General features: G+C 35.3%; 2 protein-coding genes across 3 annotated transcripts; one reads left to right on the forward strand and one right to left on the reverse strand.

Annotated features, from left to right (window-relative positions):
• Nucleotides 1-1,113: 1,113 nt before the first annotated feature.
• Nucleotides 1,114-13,415, reverse strand: LOC129786307 (EH domain-containing protein 3). Of its 2 annotated transcripts, XM_055821227.1 has the most exons (5): nucleotides 13,123-13,415; nucleotides 11,882-13,055; nucleotides 2,391-2,564; nucleotides 1,930-2,173; nucleotides 1,114-1,614 (listed from the first exon to the last, which is right to left on the reverse strand). In XM_055821227.1, exons 1-4 carry the CDS (start codon nucleotides 13,171-13,173, stop codon nucleotides 1,959-1,961), a joined length of 1,614 nt encoding a protein of 537 aa, XP_055677202.1. In that variant the 5' UTR covers nucleotides 13,174-13,415; the 3' UTR covers nucleotides 1,114-1,614; nucleotides 1,930-1,958. The 2 variants fall into 2 exon arrangements, with proteins under 2 accessions (XP_055677202.1, XP_055677201.1); XM_055821226.1 differs by having other exon boundaries at nucleotides 1,114-2,173.
• A 301-nt stretch (nucleotides 13,416-13,716) lies between these two features.
• On the forward strand, nucleotides 13,717-22,300 carry LOC129786312 (mitochondrial coenzyme A transporter SLC25A42). The gene is made up of 5 exons (XM_055821233.1): nucleotides 13,717-13,944; nucleotides 18,508-18,950; nucleotides 20,884-21,069; nucleotides 21,128-21,577; nucleotides 21,645-22,300. Exons 2-5 carry the CDS (start codon nucleotides 18,703-18,705, stop codon nucleotides 21,793-21,795), a joined length of 1,035 nt encoding a protein of 344 aa, XP_055677208.1. The 5' UTR covers nucleotides 13,717-13,944; nucleotides 18,508-18,702; the 3' UTR covers nucleotides 21,796-22,300.
• Nucleotides 22,301-24,357: the final 2,057 nt, after the last annotated feature.

The following is a 24,357-nucleotide window of genomic DNA, read 5'->3' on the forward strand; positions in this document are numbered from 1 at the left end:
TTTACCTAAATTGAACCCCATGTGAATTTTGTATGATCTCTCCCCCAATAAGGGGGTGGATAAATGTTGATTTTGTGTGTTTATTTTCTTTTTTAATTTGTCGAAATTTTGAATAATAAGAAAATTAATTAATTTTCCACAATTTTCATGTTAAAAATTCGAATAAAAAATTCCTGTGGAGATTGTTCAAAGGCTCATGCTCTTTGTTCATTACCCTGCCAATACTTCATTCAATAGAATTCAAAGTATACAAAGTCCAGCGATGTTTTATTGTTTTCCCCCTCATTATTGCTTTTTCGTGGAAATTGGAAAAATTTCCATATAGTGAAAATTGATATTTCCACCCCCTCTTATATATCATTTTTTTTCTGTTCAATATTTCACCGTGAACAATGAAAAATTTGCTCATAATTTCAAGTCAACGAGGAGTAAAGCCTTTATATATTTCCTTTTAAGCGTGAAATAAACAACACATAAATCACTTTTAATAGTTTTCCTTCCAAATAGGGAAAAAAAGAGTAATAATTTTCACCCATACGTGTTTTATTTTAAAGAAGAAAAAATATAATAAATAACATTGTTGCACAGTGTAAATTTCTCTTCTTGTTTTTCTTCTTCTTTTTCTTTTTTTTCCTAAAATACAAAAGACTTAAAGCTCTCACTGTCTTTTCTCCAGAGGGGGGATTTAGTATAATCATTCCAATATAAATCGCAAGTCACAAAAATAAACATTTTTAGTGATTTTTTGATATTTTTTGTTCTTTTCAAAATGTACATAGCCATATATATTTTACAAAAAAAAAACAGATTATTGCATAATTTCTCTTAAACTTAAGATTATTTAACTTTGATATATAATTATAGCTCTATATCATGCTGGAAAAAATTGTGATTTGCTTTTGAATAAATAAATCGTGCTAAATTAAATTATAGAGATAAATGCTCTCTAATTCTATTTTTATGCAATATTTCCGCAAGGAATTTTTTTTTAATAAACTGAACTCTGCCTCATGAAAAACTATAGCAGGTGAGAAAATTATCTTCTATGGGAAGATTGAATTTCATGAAAAACAAAGAGATTTTGAAGCAAGAAAAAAATTCAAAGATATTCCCTCATTTTCCATTCAATAATATATTTATTGTACAAGTTCCTATCAAAGATTTTTTTTTTAGTATTTCGAGTGATATACTAAATTTAATACATTCACAGTGAAAGATATCTCTTCGTTTCTTTTTTACCCTTCTCCTATACAAAAGCTACAAGATTAATTACTTCACGAAAAACAATTTTATTACATTTTCGTAATAATTTCGATTCGATCATAATTTTTTGGGGTTTCATCTTAAAATTTATATCTTTCCTTCGCATTAATTTTGTGTTCGCTTTCTCTACATTTTATCTTCTTACTTTTATACTAAATTTATATTTTATATAAATATTTTTCTTTTTACTGTGTTCAATGGAAATATGAAATATCGTGTCGAAAAAAAAACAAGTATATAACAGACATAAACGATTTTCTCATCTCATGATATTGTCCGTATAAAAATATAACAACACTCTCCGGTGATGTTTAATTATTATTTTTGTTTTTAAGTGTCGCCAAAATGTCCCTAGAATTATTGTTTTAGAAAGATTAAAAAAAATATTCGGCTTTTCATTGATTTTTCCCTTAATCAAAGAATTTGTTTTCTTATTAATTTAAACAGATTAAATAAAAATTTTAATTATATTTCTAATTAATTTTCAAATCCAATTTCATTAATTTTTTAACGCAATTTTGATAAATTAACAGCTCAAGTGAAGAAGAAATTACAAGAAAATTGAAAAAAGCCCTTTGATCAAATTGAAATATCAACGCTAAACCGCAAATTTTTTCATCCCTTTAACGTATCTTTTGTGTGTATTATGTGTGTGTGTCGACTTACCAACAGAAGTACAGAGAAATTTATTCATCCTAATCTCCGTTGTTCATCCTCTTGGACGGAGGAATTAGATGATCCGGCAGAGTGGTCGGAAGTTCATTTCCATCTAGCTTTACGTTAATCAAATGCATGGCCAGTGCGAATTCCTCCACATCAAGGAACCCATCGGCATCCACATCGGAAAGCTTCCATATTTTACTCAACACGTTGTTCGGTAGTTTGGATTTAATCAATTCAGACTTTGCGGCTATCGGTATGGGAATTTTTGTGGCCAAGGCGAGATATCAATGAGCACAAATCATACACGATGCGGTAGGAAGGAGAAAGAAGAGATAAACTACATTATCTTTCCATTTCATTGAATCTCCACCCCACACATGGGAGAATTGAGACACTATCGCAATCTCTGGCCAATAGTATTCTCAAATTTTAATATAATAAAGGAGGATAATTGCTAAACTCACCAGCACCGGAAATTCTCCCATCAATGGGGCCCAATCTCTCGAAGATTGGATCCGTTCGGGCACGATCACGATTGCATATCCAATCCAATTCACCAGATCCAGCATCGATTCCTTCACCCTTGCGATACCCAAAGGGTGACACTGAATCGTCACCGATACCATCGAAGGCACCACCTGAATGTCAATGGTGAAAACATTCATTAATTAGAACAATTGTCCCTGAGACACGCTTTCACTCTACACCGCTATTATTCACCCCCGCATTATCCAGCCCTCACCCCCTATTCCCTCCCTTCCTCACCCCATTTATCTTTGTTCAACCACACGGCAAAAGGGCGAAAAAAGAGGTATATTATAATACAACCCAACATTTCTTCGTCCTGGGCACACACAGCACACGAGGGTTCAGGAGCGTGACAGCTAAAATGGCCATACAAAAACAATGGGAGAGCTTTAAGCTCAACTCTTATTTGAACTTTCAAAAGCCATGTCCATCCAAGTGCACAAAAATAAATTTCCCATGGTCCTCGTCAGAGTTGAGGGTCAGCATAGATTTAATTAATCGATTAAAACACTTTCTAATCGAACGTGAGAGCTTAATACATTTTGTGGCAGAAGAGGAATCAATTTAAAATTAAATTTTTGGCAAATTTTTGCGCCAAGAAATTCAGCATAAAAATTCCCAAAGAAAATTAAACTAACTTAAAGTTTTTATCCTCTTGGTTTCATAGTGCAAAAGCTCTTTAAGGAATAATGAAATTCATGGGATTTACAATGTGATTTATGGGATTTAAACGCAAAAGGTTCCACAATCTGCATCACTCTGTTTTGTGTCTAACTAAATAAACCTTGAAAATACAACCACGGAAGCAAAATGAACACATTATCTCCCATCTTACACAATGTTTTAGAAAATTAATCTTCATCTACAGGAGTTTTTATGTGTGTCAATCTGATACACATTAAACACCTCAAACCTCACAGTTTGTTCAAGCACAATGTTTATCAATTTCCCATTAATTTTTACTGCATGTTTGTAAAAATTCATGTAGCATGATTACCCTACATTAACAATGTAAAATGGTTTTAACCCAATTTCACTATATGAAAAAAGAGACAAAAAACAACAACGTCAACGTGACACATGGCCAAAAATTATTTAAAGTAGTTCCGCTTATAATATTTTAGGTGGAAAAAATTTGAATAATTTCGGAGTCATTTATATGGGTTTTTATGAACGTTTTTGTAGGAAAGAAAATATGCAATAAAAGTGCTTTCTTCTCCTTGAAAATTCTCTGCAAAGAACAACATAATTCCCTCTAATATGCCTCTTTAAAAATTAAACATAAAATTGACATTGAAAATTCATGAACAGAACGAAAAAAGCTTCCTAAATATTTTAGCTAAAACCATCTAAATTTATCTAGTAAAACGATTTCATCTAATCATACACGAATGCAAAATGCAAAACCCTTTTATTTTATTCATGCACTTCTCCACCAAATTCAATTGAATTTCAACGTGGAAAATAGTTTTTAGCATAAAAAAAATTAAAACCAATCCAAATTGATCGAGAGACATGGCAAAATGCTCTAAAAATGCCCATAAAAAGCGCGCGCGAATCCTACGTGAATGATTTGCGGGATGATGCATTAAAATGTATGGAGGGCATTTTGGGGGATTGAAAAGAGGATTGTGAGAGTGGTTAAAAAAAATATGTGCGTAGTTTACAAATTGTTTCACCTTTTCCATCAACCACCACCCCCTGATTTCCATCAAATCCATCCCACCGAGTGCGGTACAACCACATAACTAATAGATGTAAAAGTATACACTTCACAAATTGCCAATCAACCGACAAATGGTCGTCTATTTATTTACTCTCTCACACAGCATACACTACACAGCCATCAGTGGGGTACTACACACTACGCTATATGTATACGCAATGAACGGCAAAAGCACCCCCGTTTATCCATATACATATTTTCAAATGTAGCAAAGAGCGACATCACAGCAAAATATTCCCCCATCCCGTGAATTCGGTGTACTCCGACGATTGAATGAAGGGACCCGCATGGTAAAAAGGGAGGTCCTCCCTTTTTGCTCGTCATTGCTCGCTACTGTATTGTTACGCAGAGGTACCCTCCGACTATATGTGCGGCATAAAAGCACAAAAACGGAAACCTCCCCCAACCGTACATGAGGTTCTCCGCATTCTTCATATTCACTATACACCCCATCATACCCCTCGACAAAGCACCCAACTAATTTCACTTTATTCCCACCCAACCCACGAACAAGTGATTATTCATCACTCATTTCCTCATTTCAAAATAATATTGACTCTGCATCGCCAATAATTCGCCATTTACGCACCCACTTTTATCATGCTGGAAGCAATATATTGTATACAATGCAAACTGAGAAAACATAAAGCTCACTCATCTCCATGATGGCAGAGAAATCATTATAACAGAAACAACTAAACAAAGCAGTTGTGAGTATTATTCTTGATCATCTTCAACGCTCATTAATCTCTTTTGAGATGCAAAAGAGGCAAAAGAGTGTGTGTGGTGCATACGACTCCACTTTAGGATTTTTGCTCTCTCTACTACTCCTCATTTGAAGCTCACAACAGCGATATACCCTTGAAAGACATTGACCGACATTTGTGTACTTCTATGCTATCTTGTTGTGCTTCTGATAACATTCACTGATATCGAAGCATTCCTGATGGATTTTGTGTGACATAACATTCTTATGCTCAACCTGATACCACACCAAAGAGGTAGCTAAAATACACTACAACTTCCCCCCCACATCCCTTATCTATCACATAGCTACCCTTTATCGAAACATGTGGAATTATCTCTGGGAAAACATGTTCGGTGTTAACTTCAAACATACAAGATAAGATTTACACGCCAAGTTGAAGGAAGCACGTTCATGAATTTCATTTGAGTTGTGCATGTTAAATTTCATCCAAATACTCAATATTTCACATGAAAATCCATATAATTTTCTATCTTCAAATCACACATTGAAATGAAAATTGAAAAGAAAAACTCGATATAGTCAAATAGAATTTGCCATTTTGATTTTGTGGGGAATATTAGCGTTTGCTTACGACTTTCTAAAGAATAATTTTAAAGAAAAATCCCCAATGAGGTGATTGAAAAATAAAATAAAAGTCGTTCTCTCAGATAAAAAATTGCAATTTCTTCCACAAAAAAACTTAATTTTCCTTTCAAAGAGAAGCCAGAAAAAATCAATTTTAAATGAAAATTAGTCTGTGAAATATGCAGTGTGGAATATTGTTTAGGTAAACAATTTTGGAATTCACAATTTAGTGGAATTTGAATTAATTATTGAGTGCGTGCTTTTGCATACAGAATCCTACAAAACATACCAATCAGCAATAAAACCTAATTTTGTAAATTAGAGCTTAATGTTAAAATGATTTTTAAACTGATTTTAGCTGATACGTGATTATTAATTGAAATATTATTACTTTAGTTATTTGCTTCGTCTACTAAAATTAATACAAAATAATAGTTTATTTAGGAAGGTTTGAAATATATAAATGAATACAAACTGAATTTTATTATATCTCATATTTTTTATGAATCTAACTTAGAAGTCAATTTATGCACTGAAAAATGTCCAACACATGTTTGTTAAAAAGTCTGATTCAAAGAAATGAATTTTACATTTTAAATGGTCTTTGAAAAAAAAATAGTTTGTTAAAGCTTTGTAAAAGTTTGTATATTGGGTGCCGTTAAAGTGTCGGTAGTTTTGGCAAAACGGTCGGTAATTTTGGCCAAAGTGTAGGTAATTTTGGCAAAAGTGTAGGTAATATTGGCAAAAGTGTAGGTAATAATAGCAAAAGTGTAGGTAATAATAGCAAAAGTGTAGGTAAGTTTGGTCAAATTGTCGGTAAGTTTGGTCAAACTGAAGGTACTATTTAGAAAAAAAGATAAAAAAAAAAATAAAATCAGAAAACTGGAAAAAAAGAAAAATGGAAAGATAAAAAATCTCTCTGAATTTCATGTAAAAATCTTTTTTCTTAATTTTAATAAAACTTTTAAATTAAAAATCATTTTAATTATTCGCAAAATAATCATTATGATTGTTTTGCTGACATTTTTGATAGATTTCTACCCATTTTCATACACAAAATTCTTTTTTTTTTTTAATTGAGAGAACTGAAAAGTTTAAAATCTTTTTTTTGTGTTATAAAAATCAACCCTTCTAATAATTTTTAAAGCACTGGAAATTTGCTACAAAGAAAAAGGTAATTTATTCTTTTTTTTTTAATTCACAGAACGAAAATCATTTATCAAAAATAAAAATAATAAATAAAGGATTGTCAAATAGATTTTGAAACTCCACAAGAACAATGTGTATAAATAATTCGATCAACATTAAAGATTATCTTTGCTACTATTTTTAAATAAAATAAGTCAAATACTCTTTTTTTGAAACAAACATTCTACAAAGAATTTTCCCATTCGAAGCATCGAAATTATTTTATTTGCCACAAAAAAACTTTATTTAGTTTATAAACCATTTGAAATTAATTTGTATTTTAAAAACAAAAATACGAGTGCTGCAGAAAAAATTCTCTTTTCAATTTATTTTCATTCTTTGTCTCTTAATTAGGTTGTTTTTGGTTTATATAAAAAAATAATAATTTCCACTCAACTCTATAGCGAAAAGTGCTACCCCAACATGGCAAATGAGGGATGAAAAACGCATCGAGGCAGCACCATGTTTTGCATGTCGATTAATTGAGTGTGAATCAAATTGTTTTATGCCATTTGAATGGCAAAACGACAAGCGGGTGAGAGAATGAGTAGAAAAAAAAGCACACATATCAACTCCCTTGTGGCTTAATTGATGGTGGTGTGCTAACAAAAGGACCTTCTCAGCGTGGAAATGATGACAAATCATTGATGAGTGTGAACGATGGTAAAAAAAAACTTCTGATACCGATATGCAAATTGCGGATTCACGTGCCTATGCTGACTGAGCCAATTGTGTCATTCGTCAATTAACATGATTATTAGGAGACGACATGAGAGACATTTGTAAATGTTTCTCTTTTTTTTGCAAGCTCGCCATCTTCACACAATTCCTCCCATTTTCCACCCACACGCTTTTCATCTTACTAATCGCTACTTATTCGCACCATCTCTCACACCACCACACAATGTATTTCACTTCCTGTACGGTTTTTCCTTCAAAGTTTCTTTCTTGCTGTGTCAGGAAAATTTGGTGAGAAATTGCTGAATTGCTTGGATTTTTTTTTATCTTATACCTCTAAGTATTTTTAAGAAAATTTGTTAATTTTTAAAGGAAGATAAAGCAGCTAATTTTAATTTTTTCGAAGAATAGTTAAGAAAATCAATTAGAAAAATTTAATATTTTTACCTTTGCTTTAAAAAATTGAAATATATAGTAAAGCCATTTAATTCTTTGCATAAATTATTTGTTCTCAAGTATATAGCGAGTATTTAGAATTTTTAATGCAAAGAAAATAACTCTCAAAGACAAACTTTATATTTTTTGCAAAGAATTCTGTTAATGTAAAAGAATTTTCATTCTTTCACAAAAATTACCATCAACAAAGAGGAAAGAAGAATCAAATAGACATCAAGATTTTAATTTTCCTAATGCCAAACCCATTTAAACCCATTGAATTTTCCTCTCATTCACCCTCAATTCCTGGAAGAATTCTTTGAGTCCAATGCCACATGGAATAAAGGAAAATTCCTGTGAGGAGAAAACTTTTGGACATTTGCAAAAGTTTTTCATCTTCTTTTGTTTACTCTTTTTTTTCTCTCTGTTTTACTTTTGACAGGTAAAATTCCCACCTTGAAAAAGAACCTCATGGAAATAAAGAAAAAATTTATGGTTCTAATGGTATTTTTTTTTCTTTGGAAGAAAAGAGCATTCCATTAATAAAAATATTCTACACATGAAAATAAAAGGGAGAAAAACTTTTTTTAATTTTTCTAACCACTCTCTCTCTCTCTCAGTTCTTCCTCCCCCGCGTGGGAACTCAATGAATTCGTGGAAAGAAGAAAAAAGTAGGTGGTTTTGCTTGTGGCTTTTTCTTTACACTCCTAACAATTTATTATCACTGAAAGTCAGACAATTTTGTGATTTTTTTTTTTACCACCACCAACACTCTGTCTAATTGCACAAAAGTTAAGCTTTGTGCTATTTTTTCGTATAAAGACTTCTCTGCCCAATTAAATTTCAATTGGTGCAGAAATTAATTTGTGACGATGGTAAATTTGAAAATCCATGTCTAGGTCAAATTAATGTGTGGAGAAGACTTCGAAGAAAAATTGTACGACAATCTCTCATAATAGCTTTGTTGTTTCTTTTTTTTTGAACCTCATTGCAATTGTGGCTTTATATCATTTCTCCACTCTATTTGATACGCGCACTCACAGTTCCAATGCGTGAGTACACACCGAGTTGAATCAACTTGGAATTTATTATAAAACTGCTTCGACTGTGGCAATGTTCAACTGATAAGGCACAAAACTTCTATATTCCCATCCACAGATAATTTAATCATCGCATTTTATCAAGAATCAAATACAAAATGTTTATCCATATGAAGGTTACCCACCTACAAAAATTATGTAATTAATCATAATGAAATTCCCCTCCATTTGAATTCTTCTCTCCCTGCGTCATTAAATTCATTTTTTTTACCAAATTATGTCCCTCAAACTTCAAAAGCACAATTTTGTAAATGAATTTCACTGCCTCTGCACAAATTTTCCCAGTCATTTGAGTTTTGCCCCTCAAAATATCCTCCTAAAGGTTACAAAATGAAAAACAGAGAAATTCTCATTTAAAATTCGTCATCATCCGATTACAGAGCGAATGAATTTCCCTTCAATGATTTGCTACGGCGCGCGATAGAAAATGTGTGTAAAATTTCACACTCAGCTGCACGATTGCACGATGCAATTTAATAAAAATAACAACAGAGCTTTTCAATAAAAACATATTCTCTGCATTTAGTTGAATTAAAAAAAAACTCCTATAGTATTATGTTTTCATACGATGTTTTATAGATAAGAAAAAAAAATGCTAAATATTTCAAAAAGTGGTCAATTTGTTTGTGTCATGCATCATTTCCACTTGGCCTATTCATGGCTAAATGTTAAATAATAGAGCACACCACACAACGCACGCCTCGGAGTGACAGGAAAAAGAACACGATATAGAGCTAAAACCTTATCGTCTGCACTATATTTTTCAATTAATGCCTCTCCTTCAGACAACCACCACCCTCCTCTTCTACTCCATTGTTGGCTCATTCACGTGGCTTCATGATAAATAAATTCAACACACAAACTTAATAAGAATACAGAATCATAAGTTATTCATATGTTTAGTTCTTATGTCTTGAACTCATTTCTCCTTCATTCTCTCCCCTTTTGACCAATATTATAGTTTTGCAAATTGTGCGCAAAATTCAGAGATTATAATGAAAAGATTTTTGCGCGCGGAAGTCTATTCTCTGTCTGTTTGGATGCTGCTATTTTAATATTCGTGATTAATTAATCATTGAGAGGATTCTCTGTGTGCGCTCATGATTTAACAATTGAGTTTTAGGGTTCATGAAAAATTCTCTCTTGCGCGCGTAGACTTGCCGTCATCGAGACGCTTTTGACGTTCGCTTGATTGTGAGATTGACGAATAAAATTTCCCAATTTATTGTGGCAAAATAATTATTCAAAAGGAGCTGAATAACTTAAGACTCGATGATGTATTCAATTTTTGAGAATAAAAAAAAAAGTGAGACGAGGTTGGATTTGAACCCATGACATTGACGTTAGATTGATACGCTTTAACTGATTATACAAAAAATGGAAACAAATTAAGGAATATGGATTTATATTTTGTTTAATTTTTTTGATTACTTAATGAAGAAATATCAAAAATTGAAATAAATAGGAGTGGGTATGTGAGAAATTTAGTTAGCAACTATTCTTTAAGGCGGAAAACCATAACAGTTGACGGAAAATTCATCCTACTATATTCGCCGCACTGTTGACTAAAATTGCCCTACGATTTTCATAAAAATCAAAAGTGGAAAGGTTCAGGTAAAGCTTAAAAAACATATTCTTTCTAACGAGTTAGAACAAAATGGTCCAAAAACCCCTAAAACAAAGGTTGAGACCCAGGTATTTTTTTAACGGTGATCTACGCAAAAAATTTTTGGTTTTTGTGAATGCTGCAGATTAAAGTTAATGCATCAATTTTTATACCTTTAATCCTAGGACGTTAATATTTTAACAATTTGTTATAACGTTTTCTTTATTTTTTTCTCATTATTTAAAGATTTCATCTTTATTTTAATTGTTTCAGATGGAGAATAGGAAGAACTAAACTTTATTTTAATTAATCTATCATCTCTGGTTTTTCTTTAACTCTTAGTGTAATTGGATAAAGCGCGCTTAATAAATCTAAACGCCATGGGTTCGAATCTCAACTCTTCCTATTTTTCCAATTGAAAAGATTTTTTTTCTTAATTTCCTTTATCAATTTTATCTCTTAATATTTGATGGAAATAATTATTTCATCTTTACAAAAACCTCTCGATTTCTTTAAAATTCAGTAAGTCTTCCAAGCTTTTCAAACCACAATTCTGGGAGCAATTGTGCAAACACAAAATGGTTCAAATTGTCAATTTTACACAGAGAAATAATTTTTCAATTAGAAGAAGCAAATTCACCATAACAATTGACCTACCACAATGGCATAAATATTAAACGTGTGCGTGCATAGAAGATCAGCAGAGGTATAAACAAAATTCTCCGGGTCTTTGGGGAAGTGCATTTTCGAAGAATATTTTTTGCACAAAAAATTCCAATCAAATAAATTTTCAAACAACATCTCCTCTGCTCAATTGCCGGCAAATTCCGCGAATACTTTCGCCTAAAACATTAATCAGCAACTCGATAGCTTTTCCATTAAAAATTCCTCACTTGCGTATACCGCTTTGGATGTGTTTTCCTCCACTTTCTCGTGGAGTAAAATTGACTTTTCTCCTTTAAAATGAATAAAATGAAAAATCTGGCTTTTCTCACTTTTCGTCACATTCCCCGCGCGCGCACCCGCGAGTTTCTTACAGCGAGGTGGTGGATATATTAATTAAAATGTTTTCTTTGGATGGCAATTAATCAAATTTCTCAATGAACAATCCCACCACTTCCAATCATTTATCAAAAGTCGAGTTAATTGCTCAAAAAAAGACTCTGCGATGGATTTTTTCGCATCAGAGTGTTTAACGGAAGGCTCCGGGAAGTGCCTCGCAATGTGGATTGCGGTGGCGTCACCGTGGGGCCGGCACATTGACGACGATTGTGCTATCGGCGGTAGATCAGGTGTGCAAATTGGCACAACACGGTGGTTGGGTGAGGTTTTCTGGTTGCGCAACAAAGTATGTGACTTACCTTTGACAACAGGCTCCGAAACGAGATTACTCTCCTCGTGTGGGATCATCTCCATCAACTTGGCAATGTCATTGGCCAGCATCTGATCCACCACCTCCAGCATGCTCATCTTGAGGGAGTGGAATTTACTAAAGTCCTGATGCTGCAGCGATTCCTGCATTTTCTTTATGTCCGGGAAGTCTCCGGGCGAGATTTGGTGCTCTCGCTGGATTTTGTCATAAATCTGACCCAGATTCTTAATCAAATCCTTCTTTTTGTGCTCCTTCCCGAACACGGAGGGCATCTCTTTGCGCAGTTCGGCAATTATGTAGGCATGCACCTTGGCCAGTCGGGCACGTTTTATGAGGTCATTCAGCTTCCGTAGGGCAGCATTGCGAGGGAGGGATTGCAAATCCCTGAAGAGATCCTGCTCCTCATCCTCAAATAGGCGACGATTCATGTCATAGCGCAGGGGTTGATCCCAGAATGAACCAATATAGACTCGTGCCACCTCCGGGGTCTGCAGGACTTTTCCCAGGGACCACATGAGGGCCCCATAGACGCGCATCAGCTGCTGATGATCCACCATGTCGGCCTTATTCAAGATAATACGTATCTTGTCGTCGTGCCCCTTGAGGGCTTCAATGGACCTCCGGAATTCATCACTAATATCCAATTTGTGGGCGTCAAAGAGCAAAATAATCCTGTCAACACGCTCAGCAAACCACTCGAGCACCCCCGTAAAATCATAGCCACGATCAATTCGCTGCTTCTCACCCGAAAGGATTCCGGGAGTGTCGACAATTGAGATGGCCTGTAGCACCGGAGAGGGTAGGGAGGAGCACTGGAAGCGATTCAGGAAGGCATTTCCGTACTTGCTGAGTGGGCGGAATTGCTTCTTGGGATCCACTACCAATGCATTCCCCGGAATTACGCCCTCCTTGTCATCCCACATCACCGCAATGAAGCGATCCGTCGTCGGTTCAGGGCCGATCCTTATCCCTGGGAAATCCCTCTCCAGCAAATACCGTATGAAGGTGGTCTTACCCGTTGAGTACTGCCCCACAAGGAGGATCATGGGCTTCGCATCAAAGTCCGGATCTTCGAGCTTGGGGGAGTGGAAGTCATGGAAGCTGTAGTACTCCTCCAACGGTAGCAATTTACTCCGGTAGATCTTCTTGAGGGCCCCCACAACCTGAAATACAAGCAAAACCATGCGGGAACTGCTGGGAACATCCGCAAATGGGACAGTCACTCCTTACATTGTCCACGACTTCCTGCGTGGCCTTCTCGCGCCTCAGCCAACTAAACATCGCACTGATTCACCTCACAGCCACACGGATGCACCCACAACGGCACTCGAATGCTTTTCACTGCAATTTCGCGCGATTACTCACTCCCACTTGGGGTCAAATTGGAAAAAATTGAGTGAGAAAGCGAAAAAAAATCCCACAAATCCACTTTTCGCTCGTTGTAACAGCAATTGTCGTATCTCTGATGAAAAATCTCCATCTAGATGCGATATTTGCTGTTTCAAGCAACGTTTTATCGCCGTGGCAGAAAATTCGGACACAAATTCGGAATTCGCAGGAGGGGAATATGAAACATTTATTTCTTGAATGTTTCAGCGCGTAAAAATTTTAAATTATTACTTTTTTCCGGGAAAAACGGCGACGCCAATCGACGCGGCGTCGCTTCTCGGTCACATAAAACCCAATTTCGCTGAAAAATTCGCGGAAAAACGCGGGAAAATCGAAAAAAACTAAACGTGCGAGTGAAACAATAACAATAACATGTGAGGAGAGTAATTGCCGTGAAATAGCATGTGCATTCCATGCATTCCTCTCACTTACTCCACAAGAAACAGCGCCACAAAATAGTAGTGGTTGCTTTTGGAAGTAATATCATTCAGCTGACTTCAGTCGCAAGCAAAAAGTTGCAAAAAGATGTCAAGAATTTTTCGCTAAAATTGTATTTTCTCGTGTGAAAAATCCGTGAAAATTGTTGGAAATTGTGCAAAAAACTCCACAAGGAGTCACTAGAGTGCCCCGTGAGTAGTTTTAGTGGAAACACCGTGTGGAAAAGTGAGTAGAACTCGTTGAAAATTGCATGTTTATTGCGTTTTATTATTTTTCTTTTGATTTCCTCGATTTTATTGTCCTTTTTCACCCCCAAAATATTTCCCTGCTTTTCCGGTGAAACTTTTTCATGTCCTGACGCGACTTCCTATCGATTAGCAACGTAGGGTGGTGAGGAGGCGTGTTGGTTTTCCATTGATTTTCACACGCTCGGCGTGGAAAGTGCTCCAATTTTGCCACGATTTATGTAACAAGCAAGTTCTAGAGAAAATCTCATTGATGAAAATCCCAATTTTCCCCGTGAAAAGCGTGGAAGATGAAGCAATTGTTGGGAATTTTATGAAATTGAAACAGTGCCCGTGATAAGATTAGAAAGAAATTCACAATTCGATGCTCAAGAGAAATGCGAAATTCTTGTGGAAAACTTCCAAAGTCTGGAGGAGATAACAGCTGTCTCACAATCCTTCTAGCTCCTCTGACCCAGCTCCTGACCCCATCTCTTTGACCTAGAATTCAAATTGAGTCTCAAATTGACGTCCCACCCAATTGATTGAATTTTCTAATCGCAAATTCCGCACAAGAGGACGTCTTGGTTGGATTTGTCTGTGATAATCCCTGGGAGGAGTGCAATGATATAACAGCCCGTGTTATCAATGGAAGCTACATAATGTAATAAGCCGTAGTAGACGCAAAACGTGAGCATCTAATCTAAATTTTTCACACAAAAATTCCGCAAAATCGTCGCGCTTTTATCATCAAGTCCATCGCAAAGAAGTCATCCGTGGTGAGGAGATTCTATTAATATCTCTGGGCCACTCAAATCTGTGACCACATCTCGATTCTCGGACGTAGTGGTGGTGAGTGAAACCAGTTTTGAGACTCTCTCAAGACGTCCCTTTTTGCGCGTCCCACTCACGTGCAAATTTATGATCTGTGGAGCTTAAGAGGTTTATAATTTCCTCTAAAAAGAACATTTCTCCCTTTAGATTTCTAAACTTCCTTCTTTGTTTCTGAGCCCCTTTGAAATGGAATTCTGATCATTCTCTGATATTTTTGTTTGTCATTGCGGACTTTTTATAATTCCTTTCTCTCTATTTTTGCTTCTTAACTCTTGAATGATAAGAGAGTGATAAGAGATCAAAGATATTGCATTCTTTGAAAGATTGATTTCCAGAAGGAACAATAATAAAAAAATAATTGTTGATAGGTATAAATAGCATGTTGTTATGCTATCAATTGTGAGAGTCTTGAGAATTTTTATCTTTAAAACGTAGAAAAAATGCAACAGCTAAATACAGAAATTTCTCCCAAATAAAGACAAACTTTAAGCTCTTCAAAATGCTTAAATATCTTGGGAAAAATAAGAATAAATTTCAAGGACTTCTTTTACTAAAATGCAACGCTTTTGTGTGATGAAAAATGTCTGTAATGACTTGCCATGACTTTGGATTCTCCGTTCCGCGACCTCTTCTCAACTACCACCACAGAGGAATCTATTTTTAGCAATCATGAGATGTTTTCTCATGCCAAAGGCAGGAAATTCAATTTATTAGTTGTGCCCTGAGTGTGGAGTAGAAGCAGACAAACCCTACCCTGGTCAATGAGCATTAAGCAGGCAAAATCAAAGTCCTCTGACCGAAAGTTCTGCCCCAATTTACACGCCAAGACCTTGATCTCTAACGCTGCTGATAGTGATCAATGCTCCCAATCGCCGGTTTTTCTTTAGCCCCAAGACGTTCCGCATCGACCAGACGAATTCAATTACAGCTAGATGGAAAACAAACAATTGTGTTTGCAAAGTGCGATAAAATCAGAGAATTTGCAAATATCGCGCGCAATTTATTATGCAATTCTGCTTGTTTACAACGTGCCTCGTTAATGAGCTAAAATGCCTTTTTCTTGCCCCTTTGATTTATGCGTTTTCCTCTATTTATAGCTTTTATTGAGATGCTGAATTATATTTTTTTTTAGCAAATATTTGGCTTTCAAAGAGACAGAGTTTTTCGATCATAATTTGTGAAATAAACATCATGATTATTGCCCCTGTGCCTTTCACAATCAATTGAGAACGCCAAAAAAATAGAAAACATGATAATAATGTATTATTTTGAAGTCAAAATTAATGGTCTTTTGTACAATTTCCGCTTAAAAAGAATACAAGTATGTTGAGTAAAATAGTAAGATGTGTCTGCTCTCAAAAATAGCTTTAATAAATTTTAGGAAAATAAGGAGCTAAATATATTGCAAAAAAGTTTAGTCATTGTTTATTCTAAAGAAGCTTTGTATAGATATGTATTTTATAAAGAATTCTTATGTTTAAAGAATCAAGAGACAAAAATTAGAATTCTTACGTCATTTTTAACGTTTTTAGAACAATCTTTGCCTGCTTTTCTCAGCTGATCCCACTGGGATTTAGTTAGGAATTTTCTTTGTCGATTTCTGAATCATTTGTTTGGTCCTCTACTACAAGATAATCCGTCTTCAAATTGTTCCAAAAATTTGGATTTTTTTATGTTATGTCAGTGACCTAACTCCTTTCAGGAGATTAATAGTTTTATTTAGAAGATTTAAAATTTTTTTAAGGTAAAAGAGGAAACTTTGTCAAAAAATAATTTTATTGAGGAAAGAAGTAATGGAAGATTCCGTTAGAAATCTTTTTTTTTCTTTAATTGGATTTTTGAAGGAAAATTACTTTTGCAGGCATCTTCAAGGATACTCTGAATGTTTTGTGGAATAACAAATTCTTTGTTTTTCTTTCCTAGAACGATAATAGAACGATGTAAAAACATCAATTGTCGAAATCTTACAACAACTTTTAAGTTTTTAGAAAAGAAAAGAAAAGATTTTTATCAGAATGTACCCCAAGTAATTTCCATTTTTGTTATGAATTATTTTTTGTAGATTTCAGTGGAGACGTCTGGTGCTATTTTTTTTAAACATTGATTGAAAAGCAAAATGATCTGTAAATCGCATTAAGAACATTAAACATTTTCTGTTTTTCTTCAAAATTTGCCAATAAATAATACCTAGTGATGAAGGTTTGTTTTACTTAACAAAGGCCACAGAAGCTAAAGAATAATTTTGCATTAAAATATCTCAAGATGTTTTCGAGCTGCTACAACAGACCAAGTCAAATTATCGAAAAATTTGGTGCAATTAGATGGTTTTGCGTGTTTTCAAGCACACAAGAATCGTCTGTATTTGCCAAAATCATTATCTCATTATTAGAACATTTCTGTGAGTTTATTTCTTTTGTAGGAAGACGTGCGGAAAGACTGTGGGAAACTTTTTGTTGTGGCTCTTTTGGTTTTAATGCGGGTGCGAGGATTTATTTTGGTTAGGTGTGAATGTAAATCGCGTGGGTGTTTATCTCGTGTGTGAAGAAATTGCAAAAGTTGATCAAGAAGTATACATACGTCATTAACCTCTAGGCCGCCAAGCGGGGTCGTTGAACGACCCCAGCGCTATATTTCGTGCTATAACTTAATAAATATAAAAGATACCATTCCCATCTTTTGGAAATAAGTTCTTTGGTTATCTGAGGAGGTTGTGTAAAAATTTCAGCTCAATCCGTCCACCACAAGAAAAGTTACTAAGGAAAATGTAGAAGAAGGGAATTCAAAAATTGGTGTAACGGCCATGCTGCGGAAAATTTCTTAGAACGAAGTTAGTCACATCATAAATCATATGGTTGAAGGGTTGTGTTTACTTTCGCACTTTACCTTCTCAGTGTCAGAATTATCGCGAATAAGTAACATAAACAACATAAAACATAATTAGAAGCATATAAATGTGCAAAACAATAAATAATATTCGAGAAATATTGCCATTTATCACGCTGCGGGAAGTGAGGGGAATGTGGGGAAGTAGTGAAAAAAAATAGCAGTTGCGGTCAACTTCGTGGCAAATTTCTCACGAAGAAAGTGTGAAAAATGAGTGAAAAATGTTTTTCCCTAATATCTTCTTCTGCGTGTTTCCGGGTGGCGAATTTGTGATGCAAGGGGCAAGAGGACTATATAAGGAGTCTAAAGGTAGTGACCCGACAGTTCCCGGTTTTATAGTTTATGAGAAAATCGACTTCCTTCTTGGGGTCGTTCAACGACCCCACCTTGGCGCTCTAAGGAAGCTCCAAGGTCTTGGCGGCCAGCAGGTTAAATTTTGTTGATACACACGTCCAATTTGCTTGTAAAATAAACTACGTGCGCTACGAATTATTGACTATGTGTTGAATGTCTGCGAATTTTCTTACCATAATTATTTTTATTATATCCTTGAACTTGTTTATCGCTGCGTCCGTCTTCTCCTCATTTGGCTTCGCACTGACATTGAGTTTCTCAAGCTTTGATTTTTTAAATTTATTTATTTTGAATTAAAATGCAAATTCATGTTCTTTGATGCTTTTTTTCTGAGTGAATAAACACACGCTCAGTTTGAAATTCTCTTTCGCTGCTTGATTTTTGGATAGAGGCAAAATATTTTGATGAAAAATTTCATTGACCCATCAGCTGTTTAGCATACACGTCTTCTATTTTTATCATCACACTCCTCTCTCTTTTATTTGCTTTCTAGATTTCGAAGGCATTGGCCACAGCGGAGCTTGTGTCAGATTTTGGGGGGAAATGTGAGGGCAGAAGCCCCAAAAGGGAGGCAAACACGAGAGAGAGATACAAATAAAAAATTGCAGTGAGAGATTTCGGTGTAAAATGAAAGAGAAATTGTGGTAGAAAAAAATTCAAGTTGTGAAAATTTGGAGAGAAAAATAAAATGAGTGGACTCGTTGAGAAGTCACCGAGCATTTCCATGTCCATTAAAGCCACCGCAGCCGCAACTCCATCCACCACAGCACCGTCTCCGGAGCCCCAGATTGAGACGGATGCACATGAATCGCCAACGAAGCTCAACAACAACATGAATGTCGTTCTCACTAGTCTCATTGCCGGAGCGATAGCTGGTGCTCTGGCCAAGACAGCCATCGCACCGCTCGATCGCGCCAAAATTAACTTCCAAATCAAGTAAGACCAGCAATAATAATTTTTCTTTCTTGTTGCCTTATCAGTGAGTCAGACACGCTCTAAAAGCTATCGGCTACCGCATTTTCAAAGCTTTCAAAAAGAGAATCTACCGACGCACTTCAATCAAGCAAGAAAGCGCGCAAAGTCCGAAGATTTATTGTTAAAAAAATATATTAGCAAAAAGTGCTAATAAATAGTATTTTTCTTGCAATGTGTAGCCTTCGTTAGAATTTATAAAAGCTTTTGGTCATTAAAATGAATGAATGAATTGCTAAAATTCGACAGAGAGCGTCAAGTTCATTCTCAAGGAAAAAATGAGCATTTTGTAGCTATATTAAGATATGATTAATGGTTTGAATTAAATATTAAATTTTAAAGGAGTCTATTCACCTTTATTTGTGTCATGAGAAATCATTCCAATAAATAAAATCTTGTAAAAAAAAATTAAAAAAAAACAAATGGGTGTTTAGAAGTCTAAACATTCTAAAAAAAAAATAGGTAGTTAATGTTTTTCTTAAAGAGATAAAACAAAAATAGTTGCAGGTTAAAAACTACAGCAAATATATTAGAAGAAACGTCAAACGTTAGAAAAGTAATGTCAGTTCTTGATAGAAAAAAACATCAAATGTCAAAAAATTGCTAAATTTTGAAAGATGAAAGTCAAACTTTGAAAAAGACACGAACAACCATAAAGGAACATCAAATTTGAGAGGAATTTTCAAACGTTAGAATAAACGTCAAACGTATGAAAAAAAGCATCCAATATTATAGAAAAAAAGATAATTGATAGAGAAACTTCAAACGTTAAAAAAAAAAACGTAAAATTCCAGTAAACAATGTTAGAATATTAGAAAAAAACGTTAAATGTCAGAAATAAGAAATGTCAAACGTAAGTATTTCACTAATTGTCAAAAGCCACTAATTCAAATAGAGCAATGATGGTTTAATAATTTCAATTTTTTTAATCTAACTAGTTCTTTTTCATCCACTTTTAGCGTCCTTTAAATTAACAATTAATTTGTATTCTGAAACCATTTCGTTAAAAAAAGATATCTGTTTATGTCCCTGAAGGAAACTTGTAAGAATTTTTTAGTAAAACAATGAAAAGTGTAAAGACTTTTATGCCTTTTTAAAGCTTTTTTGAACTTTACAAGACTTTATTTGCTTTTATAAATATCTTTAACCCTTGGAATGCGGAGCGGGGTTGTTGAACGCCCCAGCGCTATATTTCGTGCTATAATTCAATAAATATAAAAGATAGCGTTCCCATCTTTTGGAAATAAGTTCTTTGGTTATCTGAGGAGGTTGTGTAAAAATTTCAGCTCAATCCGACCACCACAAGAAAAGTTATTAAGAAAAATGTAGAAGAAGGGAATTCAAAAATTGGTGTAACGGTCTTGCTGCGGAAAATTTCTTAGAGCATAAACAACATAAAACATAATTAGAAGCATGTAAATGTGCAAAACAATAAAGAATATTCGAGAAATATTGCCATTTATCACGTTGCGGGAAGTGAGGGGAACGTGGGGAAGAGTTAAAAAAAAATATCAGTTGGGGTTAACTTTCTTAGCAAATTTCTCAAGAAAATATTGTGAAAAATGAGTGAAAAATGTTTTTCCGTAATATCTCCTTCTAAGTGTTTTAGGGTAGCGAATTTGTGGTGCAGGGTGCAAGAAGACTATATAAGGAATCTATAGGCACTAATCCGACAACTCCAGGTTGTATAATTTGGTAGAAAATTGGTCTTCTTTTTGGGGTCGTTCAACGACCCCACCTTCGCATTTTACGTAACTACCAAGGCCTCCGCATTCCAAAGGTTAAATGTCGCACCGAAATGAATAAAAATGAATAGACTCCTTTTAAGAATAAAAGCTCACGGATTTTTTTTTCAATTCCTGATTTTTCTCTCCTTCTCAATTTTTATTTTATTTAGCAAAGAGACTCCCTATAGCTTTCGCGGTGCTACTCTTTTCCTCAAACGTGCCTTCGAGAAGGAGGGATTCCTGTCGCTGTGGCGTGGAAATTCCGCCACAATGGCAAGGATCATTCCCTATGCAGCCATTCAGTTCACAGCCCATGAGCAGTATAAGAAAATTCTGCAAGTGGACAAAGATAAAAGGTGAGTTTTCTCATTTTTCTTTGATTTGAGATGGCTTCACGAGGAATGTTGCTTTCAGTACAAATATCCGGAGATTTGTTGCGGGATCTCTGGCGGGAATCACATCGCAATCGATGACGTATCCGCTGGACTTGGCACGAGCACGAATGGCCGTAACGGATAAATATACGGGCTATCGGACGCTACGGCAGGTCTTTGTGACGATTTGTCGCGATGAGGGACCACGGACGCTCTTCAGAGGCTACTGGCCAACGGTTCTTGGGGTGATTCCCTACGCGGGCATGTCTTTCTTCACGTATGAAACCCTCAAGCGGGAATATACAGCGGCCACTGGTGAGAAGAAGCCCAATACGCTAATCTCGTTGATGTTTGGTGCAGCAGCTGGGGTGATTGGGCAAACGAGTAGCTACCCCCTGGATATTGTGAGGCGGAGAATGCAGACAATCGGTATCAATGGTAGGACTGATCAGTACTCAACAATCATCTTGACCCTTCAGAAAATTTATCGGTGAGTCTTTCTTTTTGTAAAAATTAATTTATTAATTTTCTAACAGAAAATAAAATAATTTTTACAGAGAGGAGGGAATTAAGAATGGATTCTTCAAAGGTCTCAGCATGAATTGGATAAAAGGACCCATTGCCGTAGGAATTAGCTTCTCCACGTATGATTTCATCAAGGAAGTATTGCGTGAAATTGTGGGATTGCACGACAATGCCAAAGAATAAAAAAATGTGTGCGAGTCAATTTTGTTGGAATGGGAGGGAACTGCGTGAACTCTTTTTTTTTAAAATTTTTATCAATGATTGTAAAAATAAAATTAATGTAAAGAAAAGAAAGAAAGAAAGTACGAAAATTGTGATCAGAGTCAAGCCCTCAAAATGAGGAAAAGAAAAATATTCGTTGGAAAATCACTCACAAGATATTCTAGCTGATAGTCGTTTTTTTTTGTATTTAGCTGTTACTCAAGCGCTCAATCAGTCGTCTGTAAAAAAAAATGCTTAGAGCGGAAAGTAAAATGATATTGATGCAATTTTTTTAAAAAGAAAAAAATTCTTTTTTGTGGAAAAATAAAAGAAAATCCTTTTTATTTTATACAAAATATTCCATTTTTCCTCACAATGCCTATAATGTGACAATAAAAATGTAATGGTGCCATGGGTCAATTTATCATTGTAATAATCTGCTATGAGAGTGTTTATTAAATAGATCTGATTGACTTTTTTCATTAAATTCTTGATTTTTATTTTGAGGTGGTTGGAATTTTCTTAGACGGGGAGTACCCGGATTATCTGGTGAGATAGCATTGAGATTTCCCACATTGTTCACAAATTGAAGCAGTAAAAAATGTACTGGTAAGCTGACCAAGCTTACGAGAGCTGTGTTTCTTTCAGTGTACCAATTTTGTGAGAGCAAACTAGAACGTAAATTAATTTAAATACGCGCAAAGTCGGGAAAAGTTGAAAAGTCATTCCTCAAGAAATCTTTAAAACGCCATATCTCGAGAACGGATCCATAGATTTTCATAAATTTTTTTTTGTTTGAAAGGTCTTGAAGTCATCTATAACATATCGAAAAATGAAAAAAATTTATGTCGCCATTTTCGAAAAATTCGAGTTCGAAATTTTCGAAAATTTTGTTTTTGATTTTAGCGCCTCTTGCGGTCATTTCTCGAAGTTGCAATGTTCTAGACATTTGTAGGGTTTCACGAAACCTTTCATTTGCGCTTGAGTTGATCAAGATCGGACTTGTAGAACCTGAGATATGACATGCCAACTTTGGAAGGCTATATCTCGAGAACGGATCCATAGATTTTCTTCATTTTTGGCATGAAACTAGATAATATAGTCAGCTACAACATATCAAAAAATGAAAAAAATTTATGTCGCCGTTTTCGAGATATTCATCGAAAACTCATCGAAAATTTTGTTTTTGATTTTTGGCCCCCTAGCGGTCACTTTTGAAACTTAGGATGTTCTAGAGAGTTGTAGGGTTTGTTGAGATCTTTCATTTGACTCCGGGTTGATCAAAATCGGTCAAGCCGTTTTCGAGTTATGGTCGATTTTCGATGAAAAATTGTGGCGGCCATATTGACTAAACGGCTTGACCGATTTTCGAAAATGAGGTATCGTTGGAAAGGTATTGATGGCCCCTACAACATATCAAAATTTCAGACCTCTAGCTATAATAGCGGCTGAGATATAGCGAAAACAAAATTTTGAGATTATTCAAAATGGCGGACGGGGGGGTGGGGGGGTGGATTTGACCTCATAATCGGATTTCTTCAGGTCGATATTTAAACTTTGCCGTTTACCGCAAGTCTCTATCTATCACCGTTCTCTTGCAATTTAAGTTTATAATCCGGACGGACGGCCGGACGGACGGCCGGCCGGCCGGAAAAAACTTATTTTTGGCGCATACGTTTTTTGGAATGTGGGGACCCTAATTCGTGCTCATACCAAGTTTGAGCCCGATCTGACGACTTTCGATTTTGCTCGGTACACAAAAGCTGTGTCTGAAAGAAACACAGCTAAAAAACATTTAAATGTTTTAGAATCAGTCCACTTCACAATGGGACAACTCAATGGTACAAGAGACAAAGTGATAAGATCGTGAAATTCTTAGAAATTGTTTTGAAGTAATTTTTCATTTAAAAATTCCTTTTGAGGTGAGAAAATGGATAAGAGCGGCAGGAAATTAAGAGAAGGGAGTAAAAGAGATCATCCGACTGAGCTTTCAATGTCTGCACGAACTGCTCGTCAGATATACAAGCTATCAATGGTTGCGATCGCACGGAATGCAGCCCAAGAAGCAGAGAGAAAGGATCCTGCAACAAAACCAAACTGTACACGTTGTTTGATGATTGCCATTGGAATTGCCTTCCTTCCCAATCACATTGCTTCTATGGGTATGGTGGAGATCCCGTCTGAAAGAATAACTCTCGATGATCCGGAAACAGAGGAACTACCACCTGTTGATATATCAATAAAAGAATATGCTTCAACATTGATCACATCCATTATCCTTGGCAGCTCTGAACAACCAACAACTCCTCTTGAAGTGGATGCTCGGCCAATGCAACTGATTAAGGATCGCACGTATCACCAAAGTAGGACTGTTAAACCCCTCGGAGAACACAAATGTACAGGATTAACAAAGAAAGTTGATCACAAAGAAGGAACAATGATCCTGAAACATGAACCATCAACCAAACTACCCATCAGTATAGATCTAGGAGAAGGAATTCCTCTGAACAACCCAGAATCACAAACTATCAGCAAAACCATCAT

This window comes from Lutzomyia longipalpis, chromosome 1 (assembly GCF_024334085.1).
Source record: "Lutzomyia longipalpis isolate SR_M1_2022 chromosome 1, ASM2433408v1".
Classification (NCBI taxonomy): domain Eukaryota; kingdom Metazoa; phylum Arthropoda; class Insecta; order Diptera; family Psychodidae; genus Lutzomyia; species Lutzomyia longipalpis.

What these genes read in the sequence shown, in the direction of transcription:
- LOC129786307 (XM_055821227.1), bottom strand. Translation starts at nt 13,173, where the DNA reads ATGTTTAGTTGGCTGAGGCGCGAGAAGGCCACGCAGGAAGTCGTGGAC. An exon ending in TTCGGAGCCTGTTGTCAAAG is followed by an intron (nt 2,565 to 11,881) that starts GTAAGTCACATA and finishes ATTGACATTCAG; the next exon opens with GTGGTGCCTTCGATGGTATC. An exon ending in TGGGAGAATTTCCGGTGCTG is followed by an intron (nt 2,174 to 2,390) that starts GTGAGTTTAGCA and finishes CCATACCGATAG; the next exon opens with CCGCAAAGTCTGAATTGATT.
- LOC129786312 (XM_055821233.1), top strand. Translation starts at nt 18,703, where the DNA reads ATGAGTGGACTCGTTGAGAAGTCACCGAGCATTTCCATGTCCATTAAA. An exon ending in CAAGTGGACAAAGATAAAAG is followed by an intron (nt 21,070 to 21,127) that starts GTGAGTTTTCTC and finishes TGTTGCTTTCAG; the next exon opens with TACAAATATCCGGAGATTTG. An exon ending in ACCCTTCAGAAAATTTATCG is followed by an intron (nt 21,578 to 21,644) that starts GTGAGTCTTTCT and finishes TAATTTTTACAG; the next exon opens with AGAGGAGGGAATTAAGAATG.